The sequence below is a fragment of the Balaenoptera ricei genome, chromosome 10, assembly GCF_028023285.1.
Source record: "Balaenoptera ricei isolate mBalRic1 chromosome 10, mBalRic1.hap2, whole genome shotgun sequence".
Lineage (NCBI taxonomy): Eukaryota > Metazoa > Chordata > Mammalia > Artiodactyla > Balaenopteridae > Balaenoptera > Balaenoptera ricei.
In genome coordinates this window covers 103621037-103641473 of record NC_082648.1, presented here as the reverse complement: position 1 = coordinate 103641473, position 20437 = coordinate 103621037, and the positions used below count along the sequence as shown (strand labels likewise).

Sequence of the window (20437 nt, the reverse complement as noted above, 5' to 3'; positions counted from 1 at the left end):
GCTCCCCATCACCTGCGCCTTCAGTAAGTCGTAATCTTTGTGCTGGGTCTTGCCTTGATGCAGACGGCTGCTGACGGATCAGGGTCGGGGGTGCTGAGGGCTGTGGGGGGGGGCCGCCGTGATGCCTTGAAATATGACAGCAGTGAAGTCTGCTGCATCAGTTGACTCTTCCTTTCAGGAACGATTGCTCTGTAGCCTGCAGTGAAATTTGATAGCACTTTCCCCACAGTAGAACTTCTTTCAAAAGTGGAGTCAGTCCTCTCAGACCCTGCTGCTGCTTTATCAGCTAAGTTTACGTCATATTCTACATCCTTTGCTGTCATTTTAACAACCTCCTCAGCATCTTCACCAGTGTAGATTCCGTCTCAAGAAGCCGCTCTCTTTGCTCGTCCATAAGAAGCAGCTCCTCGTCCATTGACGTTTTACCCTGAGATGCAGCAGTCCGGTCCCACCTTCAGGCTCCACTTCTTTTCTTTTTTTTTTAACTTTTTTTTTGAATTTTATAAATTTATTTATTTTATTTTTGGCTGCATTGGGTCTTTGTTGCTGCGTGTGGGCTTTCTCTAGTTGCTGCGAGTGGGGGCTGCTCTTCATTGTGGTGCTCTGGCTTCTCATTGCAGTGGCTTCTCTTGTTGCAGAGCTCAGGCTCTAGGTGTGCGGGCTTCAGTAGTTGTGGCACATGGGCTCAGTAGTTGTGGCTCGCGGGCTCTAGGGCGCAGGTTCAGTAGCTGTGGTGCACGGGCTTAGCTGCTCTGCGGCATGTGGGATCTTCCCGGACCAGGGCTCGAAACTGTGTCCCCTGCATTGGCAGGCAGATTCTTAACCACTGCGCCACCGGGGAAGCCCCAGGCTCCACTTCTGATTCTAGTTCTCTTGCTGTTTCCACCACACCTGCAGTGACTTCCTCCACTGAGGTCTGAACCCCTCCAAGTCATCCAGGAGGGTTGGAATCAACTTGTTCCAAACTCCTGTTAATGTTGATATTTTGACCTCTTCCCATGAGTCATCCCAGATGTTCTTAATGGCATCTGGATGGTGAAGGTTTTTGGTTTACTTTGCCCAGATCCATGAGAGAAATTACTGTCTGTGGCAACTATAGCCTTACAAAATGTATTTCTTAAGGAATAAGACTTGAAAGTTGAAATGGGGACTTCCCTGGTGGCACAGTGGTTAAGAATCCGCCTGCCAATGCAGGGGACACGGGTTCGAGCCCTGGTCCGGGAAGATCCCATATGCTGCGGAGCAGCTAAGCCCGTGCGCCACAACTACTGAGCCTGCACTCTGGAGCCCGCGAGCCGCAACTACTGAGCCCACGCGCCACAATGACAGAAGCCCACGCGCCTAGAGCCCGTGCTCCGCAACAAGAGAAGCCACTGCAGTGAGAAGGGCACACACAGCAATGAAGAGTAGAGAAAGCCTGCACATAGCAACGAAGACCCAACACACCAAAAATAAATGAATTAATTTAAAAAAAAAAAGAAAAGAAAGTTGAAATGACTCCTTGATCCATGGGCTGCAGAATGAATGTTGTGTTGTCAGGCATGAAAACAACGTGAATCTCGCCCATCTCCCTCAGAGCTCTTGGGTGACCAGGTGCATTGTCACTGAGCAGTAACATTTTGAAAGAAATCTTTTTTTCTGAGCAGTAGGTCTCAACAGTGGGCTTAAAATAGTCAGTTAATCATGTTGTAAATAGATGTTTATAAACAGGCTTTGTTGTTCCATTTACAGAGCACAGGCAGAGTGGATTTAGCATAATTCTTAAGGGCCCCAGGATCTTCAGATGGTAAAGGAGCACTGGCTTCAACTTAAAGCCACCAGCTGCATTAGCCCCTAACACAAGAGGGTCAGCCTGTCCTCTGAAACTTTCCAGCCAGGCAGCGACCTCTCCTCTCTAGCTGGGAGAGTCCTGCATGGCATCTTCTTCCAGGAGAAGTGTTTCCTCTGCACTGAAAATCTGCTGTTTGGTGGAGCCACCTTCGTGAATGATCTTAGCTAGGTCTTCTGGCTCGCTGGCTGCAGCTCCCACACCAGCCCTCGCTGCTTCCCCTTGCACTTTGATGTTATGGAGGCGGCTTCTCTCCTTCAGCCTCGTGAACCAACCTCTGCTCGCTTCACACGCTGCTTCTGCAGCCTCCTCACCTCTCTCAGCCTTGGCATGCTGGGGGTGCAGGCAGCTCGACGGACAGCGTGCCACAGTTTCCCAGAGGGGCCGGCCACGGTCTGGTGGCAGTGCCGCCTGGTCTTTGTCCTGAGTTCCTCCAAGACACCAAAGTTGTGGACGACGGGGTCAAGCCTGGGGGTGTGTTGGGGGCTTCACAGGGCGGAACCTGCAGGCCACGTCGTCGAGGCCACGACGAGGGGTCACTGGTGGCCAAGACGTCCCCTTTGCCAGTGTGGAAGGCAGCCCTGGCGGCCGGGAGCCTGCAGTCCTCTGTGATGGTGGTGGCAGCTCAGCCTGAAGTGGGAGGGGGCCGTGTCCTCCTGCAGACGCTCTGTCCCCAGGCGGGTGCCCTGCGCCCACGCTTTGCAGAAGCTGACGGCACGGTCTCCTGCGCAGGCAGTGGTGCATGTGGGTGTGTCTCTCCGTCTCGCTCTGTTCTCAGGTTTGAAGACCTTCCTCTCCCATCACTGCTACGAAGGGACAGTGTCCTTCCTGCCAGCACAGCACACGGTGGGCTCCCCGAGGGACAGGAAACCCTGCCGGGCGGGGTAAGCACATCCCTTACGTGTGTTTCTGCTCAAACGATGAGATAGAAGCAGGACTGGCTGGGGTTTGCTCCTGCTGTGAAGTGAGTGGGCAGTACTTGGCAATGTAGACGGGAGGCGTTGGTTCCTCCTGACCAGCGGTCAGGGTCCCACGCACCCTGAGGGGGTCCCGCCGTGTCCCCCATGCTGGGTCCTGGGTCACGGGGCGGCCCAGGGTCAGGTCTGGTCCCCGTCGTCTACCCAGCAGAGGGCTCACACCACGCCATCTGCTCTGGTGCGGGGGGTCTGCTGTCCCCCCCTGCTGGGGATGTAAGAAATGACGAAGACGAGCCCCTTTATGGACAGGTCTGTGCGCGCCCTCGGGGCGCCCGTGGAGCTGGCTGGACGGGCCCCCCGTCCCCCCACTGGGTGGTCAGGAGAGGCCGGTCCAGACCCCGGGCCAGCAGTGGGGGCCCCTCTGCGAGCCACGCTGCCTTGTCACCCTGTGTGTCCCCACCATGCTCAACAGCATGTGCCCGGGTTAACCTGGAACGAGTGTCAGGTTGGCCACCTGTACCCGCGACCCGACAGCCCGCATCTTGTCCCTGCTCCTCAGTCTGAGGACGCGGAGAGGCTGTAGGGATTTGATGGACTCGGGGGTTTTCCTTCCTTCTTTAAGTCATTCTTAAGACGTGGGCCCTTCCTTCCCCTGGTCCTCTCCTCCTTTAAGTGAAGAATTTGAGACCATAAAATCAAACAGTTAGAGGCACGGCCTCGCCACCTCAGTTGCTGATGAGCTAATTCCACCAGCAAAAGCCCCTGGCCCGTTCGACGGCCTGAATCCAGCGGTGCCCAGGACCGCAAACATCTGTGAGACCAACGACCAAGCCCCGCGATAGCTGCTCTGAGTCATTTACTTGCTTGTTACTGACTGGACCAGATCACCACTATGTTCCCTGTTTTGTGAAAGGGAACAAAGTCTCAGGCCGGGAATCCACGCTGGGATCTGCACCTTGTCCTTCGCTCCGTCTGCCGCCACCCCGGCGTCGGGGCCAAGCTCAGCCCGCTCCCCAGGGCCAACAGAAGGGCCTCATGGGATGCTGTTTGCTTTTTGTGATGTTTATCCATTTTCAAAACGGATATGTTGTCTGTGTAATTTCTAAGAGTGGATCTGATTCTGAGAACTCAAATTAATATGCAAACAAAATATTTTTAAGTGAAGCCTCTGAAATTGCACTTCCTACTATATGAAAAGAATTGAAACGCTTTTGCAGCCTGTAGGTTCCAGACAAGGTGGTCATGTTCTCGTCCTCCAGGTGCTTTGTCTGCAGGCAGAGCAAGCAGCAGCTGGAGGCCGAGCAGAGAAGGTCACTGTACGGCTTGGAGAGCACCGGTAACGTGGCGGGGCCGACGCGGCCGTGGCTGGACCTACAGTCCGGGGCCTCGGGTCTCGCCCCTCCTACCCCCGCCCCTTCTTCTCTGCAGGGGCACCTGCTTCCACTTCAGCTCCAGGCAGAGTGCGTGGTTGCCTTTGCCAGACTTTGGGGAAAAGACGGGATTTTGTGGAAGGGCCCATCTTGCCACGTCCCTCTGAACTACTGTTGGGGCGCCAGCCAGGCGCCTGTCCCTAGAGTGGTCCAGAACGGGGGTCAGCGAGTGGCCTTTTCGAGGGCTTAGAGGAAAGGAGTGGGCTCAGCAGTGCTCCAGAAACTATTCGTGGACGCTGAAATTTGAGTTTCACGTCATTTTCACATGTCACAAAATACTTGCCTTCTTTTGATTTTTTCTTCAACCATTTAAGAATGTAAAACCCATTCTTAGCTCACAGGCCACACCCAGTCAGGTAGGTGGTGGGCCAGATTTGGCGACCCCTGCTCTAGATCGTGGTCCCAAGTCCCAGGCGAGGGCCCGAGAAACAGCTCTGCCTCTCGGGAGGTGACCGCCGGGCACAGTGGTGGGCGCGGTTTTCTCTGTGTTGATGCTGAGAAGCGATCGCATGGTGCGTTTGTAGAGACGACCCCTCCCGGTCATCTCAGGACGCCCGCCTGCCCGGCTCGGATGTAACGGATTTAACGTAGCCTCTGCGATGCTTCTTCCTGCTTCAGAGGAGGTGGAAGAGTGGAAGGTCGTCTGCGGGCAGTTCCTGGCCATCAACGCCACCAACATGTCCTGTGCTTGTCCCCGGAGCCCCCAGGGGCTCTCCCCGGCCGCCCACCTGGGAGACGGGTCTTCTGACCTCATCCTCATCCGGAAGTGCTCCCGGTTCAACTTCCTGAGGTTTCTCGTCAGGCACACCAACCAGGGCGACCAGGTAAGGGCACCGCTGCTTCCACATGGCCTGCATCGGCGGCCGCTTCTACCTGGGCGACCCCGATCTGTATGTTGTAGGATCGGCTGTGAATTCAAGGGGAAGAAGGACAGATTTTTCTGTTTGCATTTCACCCATTTTAAAGTCTTAGTCATAGTTATTCCTTGTAAAATCTCATTTAAAAATATAAAGTCTTTGAGCAGAGAAACTAGGAGGCGTGAATGTTTCTCTTCCTATTTAAAAACAGAACGAAGTGATGCAGTGCAACTTTCTGTTGCCCTTGCTGGTCACTTACAACAAAATCTTTCAGCTCCCAGAAAGGGGTTCTACTGAGACTCTTCCAGCAAACCTTTCCTTAGTCACTGGCACAATTGTAGTGACACGGGGTGGGGGGAGGGCAAGTCTAACCATACCCAGACAATTGCAACTTCTGATCAGTCTATGATTTTGGTAAAGTTTGTGGCTGTTACATTTTTTTAAGATCTGGGCCAACAGTGTTTTTATGTGGCTTTTAAAATACTGCTTGTTAAAAAGGTAAATAATCGTACAAGTTGCTGCTCAGGAATTCTTTACTCCGTGTCATTCATTGTGGATGGGACCGTGTTGTAAGAGTCGTGGTGACCACTTCTCTTGTCCCCAAGCTGCGGGGGGAGGAGCTGCCGGGAGGCCCCGACGGCTGTCCCGCCCCCAGCGCAGCACCGCTGAGAGCATGTTTCCGTCCTGCTGTCTCTTGGTAGTTTGACTTCACTTTCGTCGAAGTCTATCGCGTCAAGAAGTTCCAGTTTGTGCCGAAGCCTGCGGAGGACGAGGACGGCAGCGTCCGGGGCCGCGGGAAGAAGCGATTGGGGCAGCTGTGCAGCGACCGCCCCCCGTGCTGCTGCGCCGTCTCCAGCAGCGCCTGGAACTGCGACGGGGAGGTTCTGAGCAGCCCTGCCATCGAGGTCAGGTGAGCGAAGGTGGCCCTGGGGCTCTGTGGGCCCGGCACCCTCACAGCCTAAAGCATAAGAGTGCGTCATAGACGCACGTGTGTTTCCCCGGGTGAAAGCCCCAGGGAGACGCCGTTACCTCAGTTTTGGAAAGATGCTGAGGGGTTGATCTTTTCACAGGTTTTGAAGCCTCTCAGTTTTATTTTTCTCCTCCACATCCTGCACTGCCAGTACTGGCATTCTCGCTCTTGTCTCCTAACTAGTTAAACAAACTAACAAAGCGCCTTTGTGGGCACTTTCTAAGTCCTGGGTCCACTGACCACCCGGAGAGGCTCCGGCCCCGAGGAGCCCAGCCCGCGGCCGTGCTGTGGTCCAGGCGCCAGGCCCGCCCCTCCGGCCCTGAACCTGCTGGGCCTGCTGTATTTGGACTTGGGAATCTGCAGTCTGATTATATGTATTTATTACATCACCAGATGAAATAGGAGTGCCAAGAACGTGGTTTTTGGCCCCACTGAAAGACACAGTAAAGGAAACTGTTTTTTAGAAAAAGGCTATTGATTGAGGTGTGCGTGTAACAGTTACAAGAGACTGAGGGAGAACTGTAAAGTTGTAGAAGGATTCTGTCCTGTGACCAATGGCTTTAGGATCTTGGTCGACCTTAAGGAATCCAAGCTGGACTCCCGCTGGCGATAGCAGAGTGGGTGTTGCATGAGCAAGGTGGTCGGGAGCCTGCCTGTAGGCCCCACCCCCGCCGCGTGGAAGGACGGGCGGCGGGCGCACCCTTCCGTGTTTCAGCGTGCTGTGTGTTATCCCCGTTTATAATCCACACTGTAAATGGCTCTCAGCCAACCAGCTGCTGGTCCCAGCTGGGTCTCCTGACTGGTAGCGTCCAAGCCAAAGCCGTGGGCAGGGGCAGCTCTCCAACCTCCCCCAGTGCCCGTCTGCGTGCTCCCTGCTCTTGCGACCAGGATGCGGCCAGCGTGGCGGTGACCGCCCGGCTCACGTCTCAGGACACGAGGCGGCTCCACGGTCACAGGCGAACCCACCCTGCCAGTCGTGTGTGCAGGGGTTCGGCTCCTGTAGACTCACTTCACAAGTTAAGGAAACGGAATTATTTTTAATGCCGGCTTATGAATTGCTGAAAGTTAAAAAAGGCATTCTTTTGTGAAATATATCCTACACACCTTGATAAAGATTGCGGTGTCTTGAACAGTGAGTCACTTACTTACGGGGCCTTTGGGACTAACCATCTCTCAGGAGGCTGTGACGTCATTCATCAAGTGGGACGGTGGCACTGCCAGTGGGACCCAAGAGCCCACGCTGACCTCTGAGCCCCCGCTTATGTGCTGTGGCTCTCTGTGGAAGGCGGGCGCTCGGGCTGGTGTGGCGACACTTGTCTCCCGTGACGGCACATTTCCAGTGTCTCCTACTCGCTCGGGCTTGCCCTTCAGGGGACCCTCCCCATGGCCCCGTCAGCTCAGTTCTCATAAGGAAACCGAGGCAGGGAGAGAGGCGGCCTGTGGGTTTGTTACTCTGCTCGCAGGTGGGGCGCTGGAGTTAGAACCGGGTCTACGGGGTCCTGGATCTGCACTTGGCCGTCAGCTGCCCTTTGCAAAATAGGTCTCTCAGGAGTGTCAGGAAGTCGCTCTGCGCCCCTGGCCCGTCGCTGCCGGGTGGGACCAGAGACTGCCACGGTGAGACCCACCATCCTGGTGCATGAGGCCCACCTCCGCCCTCGACCAGCTGGGGGGCCGAGGGTCAGGGGACGCACAGGGTCTAAGTGTGGCCCTTTGTCTCTGCAGGGTGCACTGCCAGCTGGTCCGGCTCTTTGCACGAGGAATCGAAGAGAACTCGAAGCAGGAGTCACAGCGCTGAGACGCCGTCTCACATCGCCGGCCTTCTTGCTGTGCTTGGGAAGTGGGAACAGTATTTAAGAAAATTACTACAGACCAATTACGTTGATATGCATTCAAACTTAGAAATTTATTTTTGATAGTTAAATGTTGATTTTAGAAAAAATACCTTTTGTCAACAATTTTGTGGACGTATTTGGCATTTTCAGTTCTATGTGAGTCTTTGGGTTGCGTTTCACGTAACTTATCCTCAGCAAGTGGCGCTTGCTGATTTGGGAGTGCTTGGCTTCTTAGATTTCAACCATGCTGATGGTGCAGATGTTAAAACGGCCCATTTGTGGCTCTGTCGCAATAACTGTAGGAACAACACGATGTGAACGTGTTCCATCGAGGTCACGCCACCAGGACACGAGTGTCTACAGGGTCACCGATCTGCTTGGCAAGACTTACCCTGTAGTAGCTTGTGATCAAGTTTTGGAAAGTAGTTGGTTCTCTTTGCCTTTGTAGTACCTGCATCTTAACTTGCGATTAAGACGTTATTACTGGACCCTTTCTGTCCCGTGCAACTACAATGCAATATCACAGTCCTGCTCGAAGTGACACTTCCATAGTAGCCCGTTCTAGTGAGTGAGAAGAACACTCAGAGTAACGATACTGTAGCTTGAAAAATCACAGTAGTGTTTCTAGACAATCCAGCTGGGAGCGAGAACAAGTCAGGAGCTCTGGAAACGGGCAGCTTGCAAAGCACTCGAAAGGGTTTTACTCTTTTAAATTTGGAATCCCCGAGCTTTCTATCTGCACAGCGGGGGTGCCATAGCTGGGCTTTGTGGGGAGACAGAAAGCAGCCGAGCGGGGTGGGTGAGACATTCCTGCGCGAACTGTGTGAACTCCAGACCGAGCTCCCCACCCCCAGGGGAGGGTCCCACGCCCCGGGGTCCCTTGGCTGTACCACGTGGTCCAGGTTTGTTCCTTTCTTATCTTCACACTTACTTCTATATATTTATTGAAAGTTCTGGCCTTTCAACCAGAAGAGGATAAACGGTGCCCTCACTGTCTGTTTTCGTTTGTTTCTGCTCAAGTGCTGGGGCCTCCCTGGGCCCAGGGGCGCCCCTCGCCTGGGCTTTGTTTGTGTTCGTGCTTCGGTGTGTGGAAGACGCATCTAAAACAGCTTTAGCTGAAACGTGAGCGGCTGCAGCTTCACCTTGGATTTGTGATGAGGGAGTTTGTTACGAGAGGCGGTGAGGGCGGCCGCCTTTCACGCAGGGTCCGGGCAGCCGCTTTAGCATCTAACAGACATCGTTTATCTTTGGAATTCCTTTGCGGTGATTTCTATTTGGAAGTACACGTGAAATGTCCTATTTCACCATTCAGTCCCGCCCAGAGCAGATGAAAGGGCAGCCTCAACAGTGGATTTTTAGGAGACCATGTTATTAAGTGATTGTGCAAGTTGAATGATTTGATAACTGGCGGGTGAGTGAAAAGTCTGGGGATGAGAAAGAAAGAGATGCCGCCGTCTTGTTGATGCTTGCCCTTGGTGGGGAGGAAACCAAAGGTGCACGAGCTCTGCGCGGGGGACCGTGAGCACCGTGGACGCGCCGTGGAATTGATTGCGCTGCTTCACCAGGGTCCCCGAGAGGGTCTCCAGTCTTCATCGTCCCTGGGGAATGCTTCCAATCACTGGCCTGCCCTGAAATGCACTGCCAATTGGAGAAAAACCGTCCAGGCCAGAGGGTAAGCATTTTACGTTCAGGAAGAAACCCCGCCACGCCACATGGTTCCTGCGTGCCTTGGCGATATTCACCGACTGCTTGCTGACATTCAAAATCGCAGACCTTGGAACTGCCCCTGGAGGTTGTGTGGCTGTCTGAGGACCGCCCCGCCCCACCCCGGGAGCTGTGGATGACCCCGTCACGGGGCCGGAGTACCCTTCAGACCTTGCGGCGCGTGAGGACCCTGAGCAGAGCGACCCCAGCGCCTATACTGCAGGATTTTAAGAAAAAATCAGAACTGATGGCTGGACAGTGAAAACCTGGGGTCGCTGAGCAGCGTTAGTCTAGGTTGGTAACCTCCCGTGTGGCCTGTTGGTGCAGCAGTTACGCCCGGACCTTCCTCCTGGTCATCCTGATGCTGAGCGAGGGCGGCGCGTGCCTGCCCCTGGGCGGGCGGCTGACTCTGTCCTTACTGCAGTCCCGTGTAACTGGGCGGTGTGGGCAGAAAGGGGCTTAATTTTCTTTCTAGTCTTGCTGGCTTCAAGATTAGAAAATGGTGAATTTGCTCTGGTATGTTTGAGAAGACAAATAAAGTTGTTACTTTGGGCAGAACGTAGCTTCTTTTTTCTCTTACGAGTTTCCTATTGTTTTTCAAAGCAGAGTATTTTTTGTGAAAACACGTACAATTTAAAGAACAAAAGTAAAATGAACAGTGGGGTACCTACCACCCATGCCAAGAAATTGAACTTCACCCCCAAGCTCCCTGTGTGCCCTTGTGGACTGAGCCTCCCCTGCCTCCACCGGAGAGCTAACTAACTACTGTTTCCAAATCTGAGGGTATCATTTCCTTGCTTTACCCATGAGAGGGGATCAGAAGGTGGCACCCCCAAATGTGCCACTTTGGCGTAAGGACCGCTCTGAGCGGAAGACAGCTAAGAAGTGGCAGATGCCAAAAAGAGCTCTCTGCCCTCCCCCATCTGCCTGAAAGGACATATCTTCCTCTTTGTGAGGGTGTGCCCCCTCTTCTCTCCTGGGCCCCCTTTGTCCCTGGAGACAAAGTTAGCACTGAGGTGGTGCTGCGCAAACAAACCTTAACAAAAGAACGCTTCTCTTCCATTAGTTTCTCCATATAAAATGCCCCAATACATTAACTTTACCCTAGAAGCCCAAACTCCCTTTCCTTTGTCACTTCTTGTCAAATTTATTGCCCTTTAAAATTAAAATCCATATAAGGCGCTGGGTCTGACCACCTCTTTGTGTCTCCACTGCTTTTCTACAAAGGCCTGGAGTCACATAAAAAAAATTAAATATTAGCATTAGATAAAAATTGTATGCCGTTTCTTCTAATTTGCCTTTGGTCAGTTTAATTCACAGACTCCAACAACTGAACCTGAGAGGGTAGAAGAAAGGTGTTTTTTTTTTTCTCTTCCCCTACTTGTTCATATTCTCAGCATAGTTTTTCAGGTTTTGCTCTTTATATAAAGGCATCATACTGTGTCATTTTCTGTAGCCTGTTTCATTCTGTGGGTATTAAGAAGACGTTTTCATCATGAAACTGAATTTTCCAGTCTATGAACATTGCATATATTTCCCGTTTTGTAAGTCCTAATTCGCATCTTTCAATACCGGTTAATAATTTTTCCATATGTCTCTTAATTTTGTTTAGATTTGTTCTTAAAAACTTCCTATTTTGAGGCTGTTGTTATCCTTTAAAATTTTTGTTTTTAATGTAGAAATGCAGTGGCTTTTTACGTATCAGATTCTATCCAGAAAAACTTGCCTCTTATTTTTCTGTAGATTTGGGGGCTTTCTATAATCACAAATATTTGAGTATTATCCTTTCCAGTCTTACTGGTGCTGTGATGCCAGCCTTTGACAGTGGAGGACACTGGGGCCCAGAGTAGGAAGGGGCTGGGCTTCCTGGTTCCAGCGTTTGGGGGGCAGATCTCCACGAGCTGGGTGGCTTTCCCACACACGGGGGGGGGGTCTCCCGGACCCTCAGCTCCCAGGCAGAGGCTGCTCCCGAGATTCCGGAGGCCTTCAGGGTCGCCTCGCCCCTCACTCCAGTCTCTGTTACAGCCAATAATGTTGGACTCAGCTTTGCCCGTTGGTTAAATACTGTGGGGAGAACAGTATTACAGTCCTTGGTTCATCATGAGCACCCCTCTTTGGTCAGCGTATGACCTTATTTACCCATCGTGTAGTCGTAAAATTCACTCACCAAACGCCGTGTTATTAAACAGTAAGTACCTATGAAGAGAACCCCGATTCAAGAACACTAATTTCATTTCCCTCTGTGGGCTGTCGGAAGAGGGCCCGCCACAAAGAGGGGCAGAGGCTGAGTGGGAACTTCAAGCGTAGGTAGGGGACCAGGAGGTTTATTTTAGCTGCAAAATCACAGCTTGGGTGTGTCGTCAGGAGAGTCACTGGCGAGGGGACAGCACTCCCGGGGGTGTCTGATGTCTGCCAGGTTCCCCAGGGACCGCTGTCCCGTCACTGCTGTGTCCAGCGCATAGGACAGCGCCGGAAGTGGATGGATGGATAGGTGGACGGATGTGGTATCCAAGGCCGCCCCCCTCACCACGGAGCTGGCCCACTGGACCTGGTTTCCATCCAGCTCTGGCCACTCCCTGAGGGACCTGGGCAGGCCTCTGCCTCCCGGGGGCTCAGGGTGCAGGGGGCTGGGGGCTCTTGGGTGTCCCCACCACAGGTCAGTGTGCGACCTTGGGGGTCTCAGAAGCCAGGCAGTTTCCTGCATCCCTCAGTGTTCAGTGCCAGCAACTGGACCAGCTAAGCCAGTAGCACTGCTAAGGACCCCTCTGCCCAGGGCCCCCTCAGCCTCAGACCTCGGGGAGGGCTGCAGGCAGCAGCTGGTCCCAGGGATGCCCACGGCCCCCGAGGGGAGGCGCCTCTGGGCGGGGCCAGGACCTGTACCCCAAACTGCAAGTGCTGCTTCGGCCCCATCCCTGAGCTCCCTCCGCCCCCGGGGCGTGTGCCAGCCCGTGGACGCTCCTCCCCCGCTGGCCACCACCCCTCCTTGGCTTCCTTCTGGAAGCTGGGCCCCTGCCTCCCGCCTCCCAGTGTCCACAGCTTCCCCCGCCCGCAGGCCACTCCCTGGGTGCCCACCTCGCTCCTCGGCCTTGGTGCTGAAACCCCCACTGCCCTCTAGTGCTAGTGGCCACAGGGACCCTGCCAGGAAAACTGAGCCCCCCCGACCTTAGCACAAAGCATTACAGGTTTATTTAAATAAAAATTTATAATTTATACAAGACTTTTTCTTTAAACAAGGTTTTCTTAAAAAAATGTTACAGGGGCATTTTTTTCATCAGTTCTTCATACAGTACAATCCTTTTGTTGAACAAAAGTTACACTGGTAATGAGTATTTACAGATCCAAAATAGACTCGAGCTCCAGACATAAAAAATTTCACATTCATTCTAGTTCAGCGATTAGTCGCAGAAATTAAACATCTGCCCAGGTTTACACAATAAAACTCCAGGCTCTCCCCGGCAGGGAGCCCGCACAGGCCCGCGCTCTTCCCGGCAGGGGCCCTGGGCTTCCACAGGGGGACCTGCCGTGGGCCACTGCAGCTGGGGACGGCCGCCCCGCACGTGGTCAGCTTTCATCTCCCTCGCTCCTCAGAAGGGACTCAAGCCAAACCACGCCACTCTGAAGGAGGCAAGTCCACTCCACGCAGGGACACGCCCGCAGTGCGGGGGACAGAGTCCCACGGTGCCGACAGAGACGCATGTTGAGCCCACAGCAGCCCCGGGGAGTGGGGCTTGAGCAGCACCCACGGGTGTCGCCCCGCAGTCACCCTGGGCCAGTTCAGGGCCCACCCTGCCTCGCCCCGGGCACAGAGGGGGTCCCACTGGGTGTGTACCCACAGCCCCCCCCAGGACTCAGTCCACCTGCACCGACTGTGGGGCAAAGCCCAGGTCTCGGGCGGGCGCTGCCTTCGTCTCTGAAAGGTCACAGGACCCCGACGCCAGGGAGACCAGGAACTGGGCAGCCACCGCAGGGCCCCGGGACCCCACGACCGGGCCGGGGCGTGTGCTTGTCTGGCTGGTGGGCGTGGCCCCCGAGCACGCTCCGCGGGGTCCCCCACCGAGGGGCGACAGGAGTGCCGCCACCGAACCGCCCGCCCAACCAGCAAATGGGGAGCAGAGGTAAAAACTACGTCTGAAAAACGATACAAAAATAAGAAAAACAGCTTGCTCTCTGTAAAAAATATAATCTTCTGTTTCTTCAAAAAACAACGATCTCCGTGACACCCAGAGGACTCAGGACAAGCTGAGGGACCGGAGGTGCCCGTGTCGGGAGTGTGCCGAGCGGGGGTGGCCCCGCCGGCCCCGCCGTCTCCTGGGCGTGTCCGTCCCCGCGGCCTTCGGCCAGTCAGTCCCAATGGGACGCCAGCTTCAGGGAAGGGCCGGGCCTGCGAGACGCGCGCTCTGACCTCCCCGAGGGCGAGGGCTCTCTCCCCCTCCCCGCCGCGTGTGTGCAGGCACCAGGGGTGCGGACCCCGACCTCTGGGCTCTGCTCGCGGTCACTCCCCAAAGCCGGCTGACCTCCCCAGCGTCCCTGCACAGCAGGCCCTCTGCCAGCCTGGGCCCCTCGGGCCTGAGGCGCTCTGGTCCACTCCCACCCCGGCCCGGGAGTCCCCCTCACCCACCCCGGCACAGCAGCCTGGAGGCCGGGGCGACCCCGAAGCGGCTGCCCTCCTGGGCCTTTCCACTGCACGGCGATCCGCATCCACCTAAGGAGCTGATCTCGGGCCCCCGGCCAGCTGGTCAGCACCGCGCTCCCGGGACGTGCACGGGGGTCTCCCTAAAGGACGGGCCCGTTCACGGCGCTGGCCAAGGGCCCCGTCGCCTGTCGCCGGCGTCCTTCACCCCGGGGAGGGCCCCGCATGCTCCTCGTATGGCTTTGGTGTGGCAGAGCTACTGGCCTCCGAGAGCCGGGGTGCGGCCGCGCCGGTCTCCGCCCGGTGGGGACAGAGAAGGCGCAGCTGTGCCTGGCGGTGTGTCCTGCGTGTCATCCTTCCCGGTGGCCTCGCGTCCACAAGACGCGCCCTCGAGAGTCCCGACCCCTGTGCGAAGGAGTCTGTAAAACGCAGGGTCAACACAATAGAAACCACAGATCAGGGGGGTTATTGCAAAAGATCACGAGGATGTCCAATTTTTCTGCACTACCGAATTATTAAAAAAAGAAAAACTCCCAGCGACGTCACGGCGAGGCAACCCTAGCTGTCGCCGCCCGATGCCGCCGCCGCCGTGATCTTCATGTACTGGCTGAAGATGGTCTCGAACGCCTCGTCTCTGTGCACCATGGCGCCGAACACCAGCGGCTGGCGGGGAAAGGAAGCACCAGCGGCGAGTCCGCGGGCGGCCAGGTCCACACGGAGCCACCCCTCCCCGCCAGCACCTGCGCTGGGCCGCAGCCTCCTGCCCCGGGAGGGAGGGAGGGGGCTTCCCAGGCCCCTCTGCCCGGCCGCAAGCCTGGCCAGCCTGTGCTCAGAGCCACGCCCGGCCCCCCCCCTCCCCGGCCCCCGCCCGGCACTTACTTTCTGTGTTGATGGCGTGGACACGGCAATCCCCATGCCCGACCCCGGGAGGACGGAGAGGACCTTGTACTGAAAGCCAACGGCGTGCCTGTCACCACGGGCCCCCCTGGAGACGGGGCCACCCTCCTCACACCCCAGGGCACTCTCCACAGAGCCCCAGACGGGCCTGGGCCTCCCCAGCCAGCAGAGGACAAGGACTGACGGTGTGAACGAAACAGCAGACCTGCTGACACTGCCGCCCAGCCTTGCCAGGGTCTCCCCAGGAGCACTGTGTGGGGGGAACAGGCCCCCCAGCCCGATCTTGCTCCTGCGACCCCACCAACCACACACCTCTCTGGGAGGGAGGGACCCACCACAGCCACAGGGGTGCTCCTGACACACCTGCCCAGCGGACCCCTGGGGCCCACCCAGGATGCCCAAGGGGGTGCGGGTGGGCCTGGCCACCCCGCCAGGTGTGTGTGTCAGGCTCTGCGCACACCTGTGCCTGCTCCACGTGACACGACGGAAAGTGCTAGAAAATGCCGGAGCCAGGACAGCCTACCCCGGGGGAACGTCTCAGGGCCAAGGGGCAGACGGCACAGCGGTGAGAGCGGGCTCGGGCGCCCAGCTGCCGGGGCCCAGCTCACTGCCCCCCCCCACTCCCATCTGTGCAAGGATGTCAGGCGCTGGCCCACCAGGCAGAAGAGAGGGCCCAGCCCGCGGCGCGTGGATATCCCCCGACGGGCCGCAGGGCTCCGCACGGACACCGCCTAGAAGCGGGGCCCTGCCGCAGGGAGAAACGCCGCCTGCCCGACCATCCAGACGGCACCCCTCGTCTTGTTCTAATCGCACCCCACTCCCAACTCGACCGCCAGCTTCGTGACCCCGCAGCTCCTCCGCTCCTGAGACTGGGGGGTGAGGGCGAGCAGGGCGCCGCACCCACCTTTTGGATATCCGTGATGTCCACCAGCTTGATGACTTTGTTCCTCTTGGAGAAGCCGGACTTGGAGCTTTCGAAGCACAGGTAACTACCGGGGGTGGCGGCGGGGGGCAAGGGAGGACAGAGCACAGCCCAGCAGGTGAGCCAGAGGGGACCGTGCCCGGCAGCTGCACCCACAGCCCAGACACAGGGCCCCCTCACCTGCCGCGACGCGCCGGCCTCTTACAACCGATTTCATTTTTACCGAGTCTCACAGCTTCTCAGGTTTAAAACCCACTGCTCTGCACTGAACCCGACCCACGTTCCCATGACGTGAGCATCCCCGGGACGTCCAACAAGAGACCTGTGAGTCCCTGAGGCCCGGCCGGGGTCTCCTCGGCCAGTTCCTCCAGCGAGGGAGACGAACAGGTGGTCCTTGCCTGAGAGTGGGGGGCGAGGTGGCCGAGGGTCCCCAGGGCTAAGAACAGACCCCACCGTGCACCTGCTCCGCCCCTCCCACCCCTGGCGGTAGCTGGGCTGCTACGCCCCGAAAGGAGGGTAACGAGAGCCCTGCTGCTGCCCTGGGGCCAGGGCCCTGGCTGGGGGAACCGCACGGTTCCCGCCGCACGACGTTGGGTACCCAGACCAGGCCATCCCGGGGCCTGGGGAAATGACGGCCTGCGGCCCCGGCTGCGTCCGGCTCTGAGGCAGCACCTCCCCACCCGGGGGCCGGGAGCCAGCAGGAGTCGGGCTCTCGGCAGGGCTAGGGGTCCCCACGGCTAGACCGCCCTGGACCGCGGGGCCTGCGAGGAGCCCCGTCTCATCCTGGCCCCAGCCGGAGGGCGCGCCCGCCCGCCGCCGGCCTCACTCACTTCTCCGTCACGTACAGGACCCCGTTCCTGATGTAGTCGGTCGGCATCTTCCGGTCTCTGTTTATCAAGCAGCACCGCCAGCCGCTCTCACACACTGACGGGGACAAAAGCGGCCCGTGACCTTTCCTACTGGAAATACCCGCCCTCTCACTTGATGTTGGAACCATCAGCACTGGCTTTTCAAGGATGTACTGACGTTCACTCTCCGCCATCAGGTGAAACCCACAGTGGGAGGAAAGTGGCCTCTGAGAGCCTCTGGAAAGCAGATGTTTCCCCTCGCGTCAATGAGCGGGGATTTTGTTGTTTTTTTTTAAAGGAAAAGCACAATTTAAATAAATCAAACTACGGCCCTGACTCTCAAGGTTCACGGTCTGGGTCAGCAGAAAGAGGGCTCAGGAAAAGGTCAAAACTTGAATTCTCCGAAGTTCTCTTTCTGCAGTTGGTATCACACACGACAGACGCCAGATCGTTGAAGAGCCCCCAACCCGCCTCACAGAGAGCCGGGCAGCGCAGGTGTTTCGGGGAAGGCCGAGCAGGGCCCTGGGCTCCCGGGTCACCTGTCACCACCCAGCTTTCTAGGAGGCCACAGCAAGGGACGAGCGGGCCAAAGCAGGACCGGGGAGCCCCTGCACGTGTGGCGCCGAGGCTGGCGGCCACGCCGAGTCGCGCTCTGCGGCTCCGCTTCGGGGCCGGCCGGCCGGCCTGCCTGCCTTTCCGCTGTCAAGCCACCCACTGCAGACGCGCCCGGCCCCTCCGACCCACCCGCCCAGGAAGCCCGGGAAGGGGGAGGCGGGCGGGCGGCCCTCCCTCGGCCCCCGTCGGGCCCCCCAGCACTGGGGCGGGCGACCCCGCCTGGCCACGGGCTCAGCACACACGTACCCGCCAGCGGACGCTCGTTTTCTGTCAAGTTAAAGATTTCGTGGAAATTGCTCTTCTTGGCGCCGTGGACGCGGCTGGCGTCCTCGTCCTTGTTCAGGCCGGCGGGCGCGCTGGTCACGTAGCTCCGCGAGGAGGCCGTCTGCGGCTGCCGAGGGCACACGACGTCCCCGTCAGTCCCCGTCAGCCCCGCCGGCCGGGGGTGGGGGGGGGGGGGGAGCCGTGGGCGGGCGTGAGGGGGCGGGGCCGAGCCGGGACGCACGCACGCAACCTAGCCCCGCCCCGCCCAGGCCCCGCCCAGGCCCCGCCCCACGCGTGGACGAGCGGAGAGGCAGGCACACCCAGACGTGGGGTCCCGTCCTCCTCGCCCACGAGCCCCGGTCTAGACAGAGCAGCCCGGCTGCGGCGGGCAGACCCTCTCCCCGTGACGTCACGCTGTTCCGAGCCCGACCCAGCACGTGCGGTCAGTGCGGTGCCGGCAGGCGCTCATGCCCGCGCTGCGGACACTGGGACCGGCCGCGGGACGGGCCACTGAGAGCAAGGTTGGCAAGTCAGACGGAGTCAGACCACAGCAACGCGCGGCATCAGGGCACGGCGTGGGGGTGCGGGTACCACACAGACACCGTACCGTTGTGTCCCGACAGCTGGCCGGACGGGACCACAGACGCGTGCGACCACAACGGAAGGAAAGGTGGGTCCACGTGACGCGAGGCGGTAAACACCAGCTGAGCAAGCAGCACGCGCAGACACACGGCCGCGGGACGCCCTGGTGGGGTCGCCCTCCGCCCCGGGAAGCCCACCTCCCAGCCGCTCGGGTCTACGACACTTAGGGAGCCAGGCTGCCCGCTCTTGGGCCTCACCCCTTGGGTCCGCCTCCTTCTGCGTGACCAGAGCCCACCCACCAGCTCCCCAAGGTGCGGCTGCTCCTGCCTGCCCGGCTGCACACCTGGCTTGCGAGTCTGGGGCCCCAACAAGCTTTGTTGTTCCAGAACCCAGGAAGCCTGATCCACACTTGACCCAGAGCTTCCCTTCCACGGACAAAAGCATCCGTTCCCAGACACCCTTTCCTCAAAGGACACTCATACACGAGACTCTGAAATCCAATGTCACCTCCTCCAGGAAGCCCTCCTACACCTCCGTGGGAGTCCTACTAAGCCCAGAACCTCCCCACTAGTCTGAGACCCCAGGAGGAGCACCAAGGCCAGCTTGCCCTCCTCGTCCTGGCTCTGGACAGGGTGCCTAATGCCCACATAGCCTTCCACCCAGTCCCAGCCCGTGAGCACAAAATGTGCCCATCTCGGCCTTGCTGTCCCCTTGCCAGGAACAGCAGGGACCCGGCACCCAATCAGAGAGCAGTCACTCCCAGGGCTCCCAGGGTCTCGGCAGTCACGGCCAACGCCCTGTACCCTCCTGCCCTTGGCCTGGGGGCCAGCCGCACCTGGCGGGGCCCACTCCCCAGCCAGCCTAGGTGGGTAGGGGCCCCCTGACCAGCCTCCAAGCGCTGCACAGCCTCCCCCAGCAGCCGTCCCCTGCCCAGGGCTGGCCAGCCCCAGGGTGTCCGCCCTGGACCTTCGGGACAGCAGAGCCGGTCACAGCGAATCCACCCCCGCAGCTGTCTTAAGTTGTCTGTTTCAAGGGCCCCGAGAATCAGAGACACCAGCCTCCCCGCAAGCCGGAAGTGAGGGACAGCGGCGTTTGGCCGGCGCATCTCCCGGCCGCCGCGGGGCCTACCCTGCGTGACACAGCGGTGCTGGAGCGCTCCTTGAGCTGGGGGTCCGTAGGGAGGCTCTTCCAGATGATGTAGGGAGTGTCATACTTGGCTCTCAGCCTCGGGCAGCGTTTGAAGATAAAATCGATGACAAAAAGCTTGATTCCGGCGTAGAGTCCTAGGGGCAGAATGAGGCCCCGTTTCTCCAGGACCCTGCGGCCCTGCCCGCGTGGCCGGCACGGCGGTCCCCGCCCCACGGGGCGCTCTGCGGAGGGCCTCCCGGGACCCAGGTGTGGGCCGATGGTCCTGGGGTGGTTACACAGGGCAGGGAAGTGACCCCAGCTGAAAGGGAAGCCACTTCTGTGGGTGTGTTGTTGTTGCCTCCAACCCAGAGGTGGCTCAGGCCAAACACTAACCTGTCCCTAAAACCGACCGACCAAACAAAACCACAAGTCACCATCCTCCAAAGGGGACGTGAGCAGCACTTCAGGGGACCCGTCCCCAGCCTGCCCACCCCTGACTAGGTGAGCCGGCAGTGATGGCCAGGGGCTCCCACACCCTGGTCAGGGCACCTGCATTGGCCCAGGTCCCCAGAGAAACGAGACAGACAGCCCGGAGCACGCTGCACTTCCGTTGGCGTTTGTCCTTCCCCCCACGGCCTCATTTGCCTGCCCCGGTTTTCCTGGCGAGGGGGGCGGGGAGGGGGCGAGAGACCGAGGACCCACCTGCACGTTGGGGGCCGAAGGGCAGGTGGGGACAGTGCCCAGACCGTGAGCCCCCGAACTGTGTGACCACCACACCCAACACTCCAGCTCAGGCCGGGCGCCCCCTGCCCGCCCCCCACCCACGCACCGTGGACGGTGCCGATGAGACGGCGCGGCGCGCTGACCGTCCGGCAGGCTCCTTACCCAGGGCCAGCCCCACCAGGCGGTAGGGGAAGAAGCAGGAGGCGAGGAAGGCGGCCCACAGCGCGATGTACAGCTTCTGTGTGATCTCAGGCTGCACCCACATGAACAGGCTGGAAGGGAGAGGGGAG

General features: G+C 58.4%; 2 protein-coding genes across 8 annotated transcripts in view; one reads left to right on the top strand and one right to left on the bottom strand.

The window, feature by feature from the left end:
- The window catches only part of CERK (ceramide kinase), a 51994-nt gene extending 41898 nt beyond the window's left edge, over window positions 1–10096 (top strand). For 2 of the 4 annotated variants that reach the window (XM_059937193.1, XM_059937191.1), the window contains 5 exons: window positions 2607–2712; window positions 4005–4081; window positions 4725–4999; window positions 5734–5942; window positions 7725–10096. In XM_059937193.1, coding sequence (XP_059793176.1) covers window positions 2607–2712; window positions 4005–4081; window positions 4725–4999; window positions 5734–5942; window positions 7725–7797 — 740 coding nt within the window. In that variant the 3' untranslated portion in view covers window positions 7798–10096. Of the gene's footprint in view, window positions 1–2606; window positions 2713–4004; window positions 4206–4724; window positions 5000–5733; window positions 5943–7724 lie in introns of those variants that run through there. The other 2 variants (XM_059937192.1, XR_009505476.1) reach the window with 2 other exon arrangements.
- Window positions 10097–14662: 4566 nt separating this feature from the next.
- The window catches only part of GRAMD4 (GRAM domain containing 4), a 77555-nt gene continuing 71780 nt past the window's right edge, over window positions 14663–20437 (bottom strand). For all 4 annotated transcript variants that reach the window (XM_059937187.1, XM_059937188.1, XM_059937190.1 and 1 more), the window contains 7 exons: window positions 20310–20419; window positions 19425–19579; window positions 17697–17841; window positions 16818–16911; window positions 15970–16054; window positions 15048–15116; window positions 14663–14831 (listed from right to left, as the gene is read on the bottom strand). In XM_059937187.1, coding sequence (XP_059793170.1) covers window positions 14727–14831; window positions 15048–15116; window positions 15970–16054; window positions 16818–16911; window positions 17697–17841; window positions 19425–19579; window positions 20310–20419 — 763 coding nt within the window. In that variant the 3' untranslated portion in view covers window positions 14663–14726. The remainder of the gene's footprint in view (window positions 14832–15047; window positions 15117–15969; window positions 16055–16817; window positions 16912–17696; window positions 17842–19424; window positions 19580–20309; window positions 20420–20437) is intronic.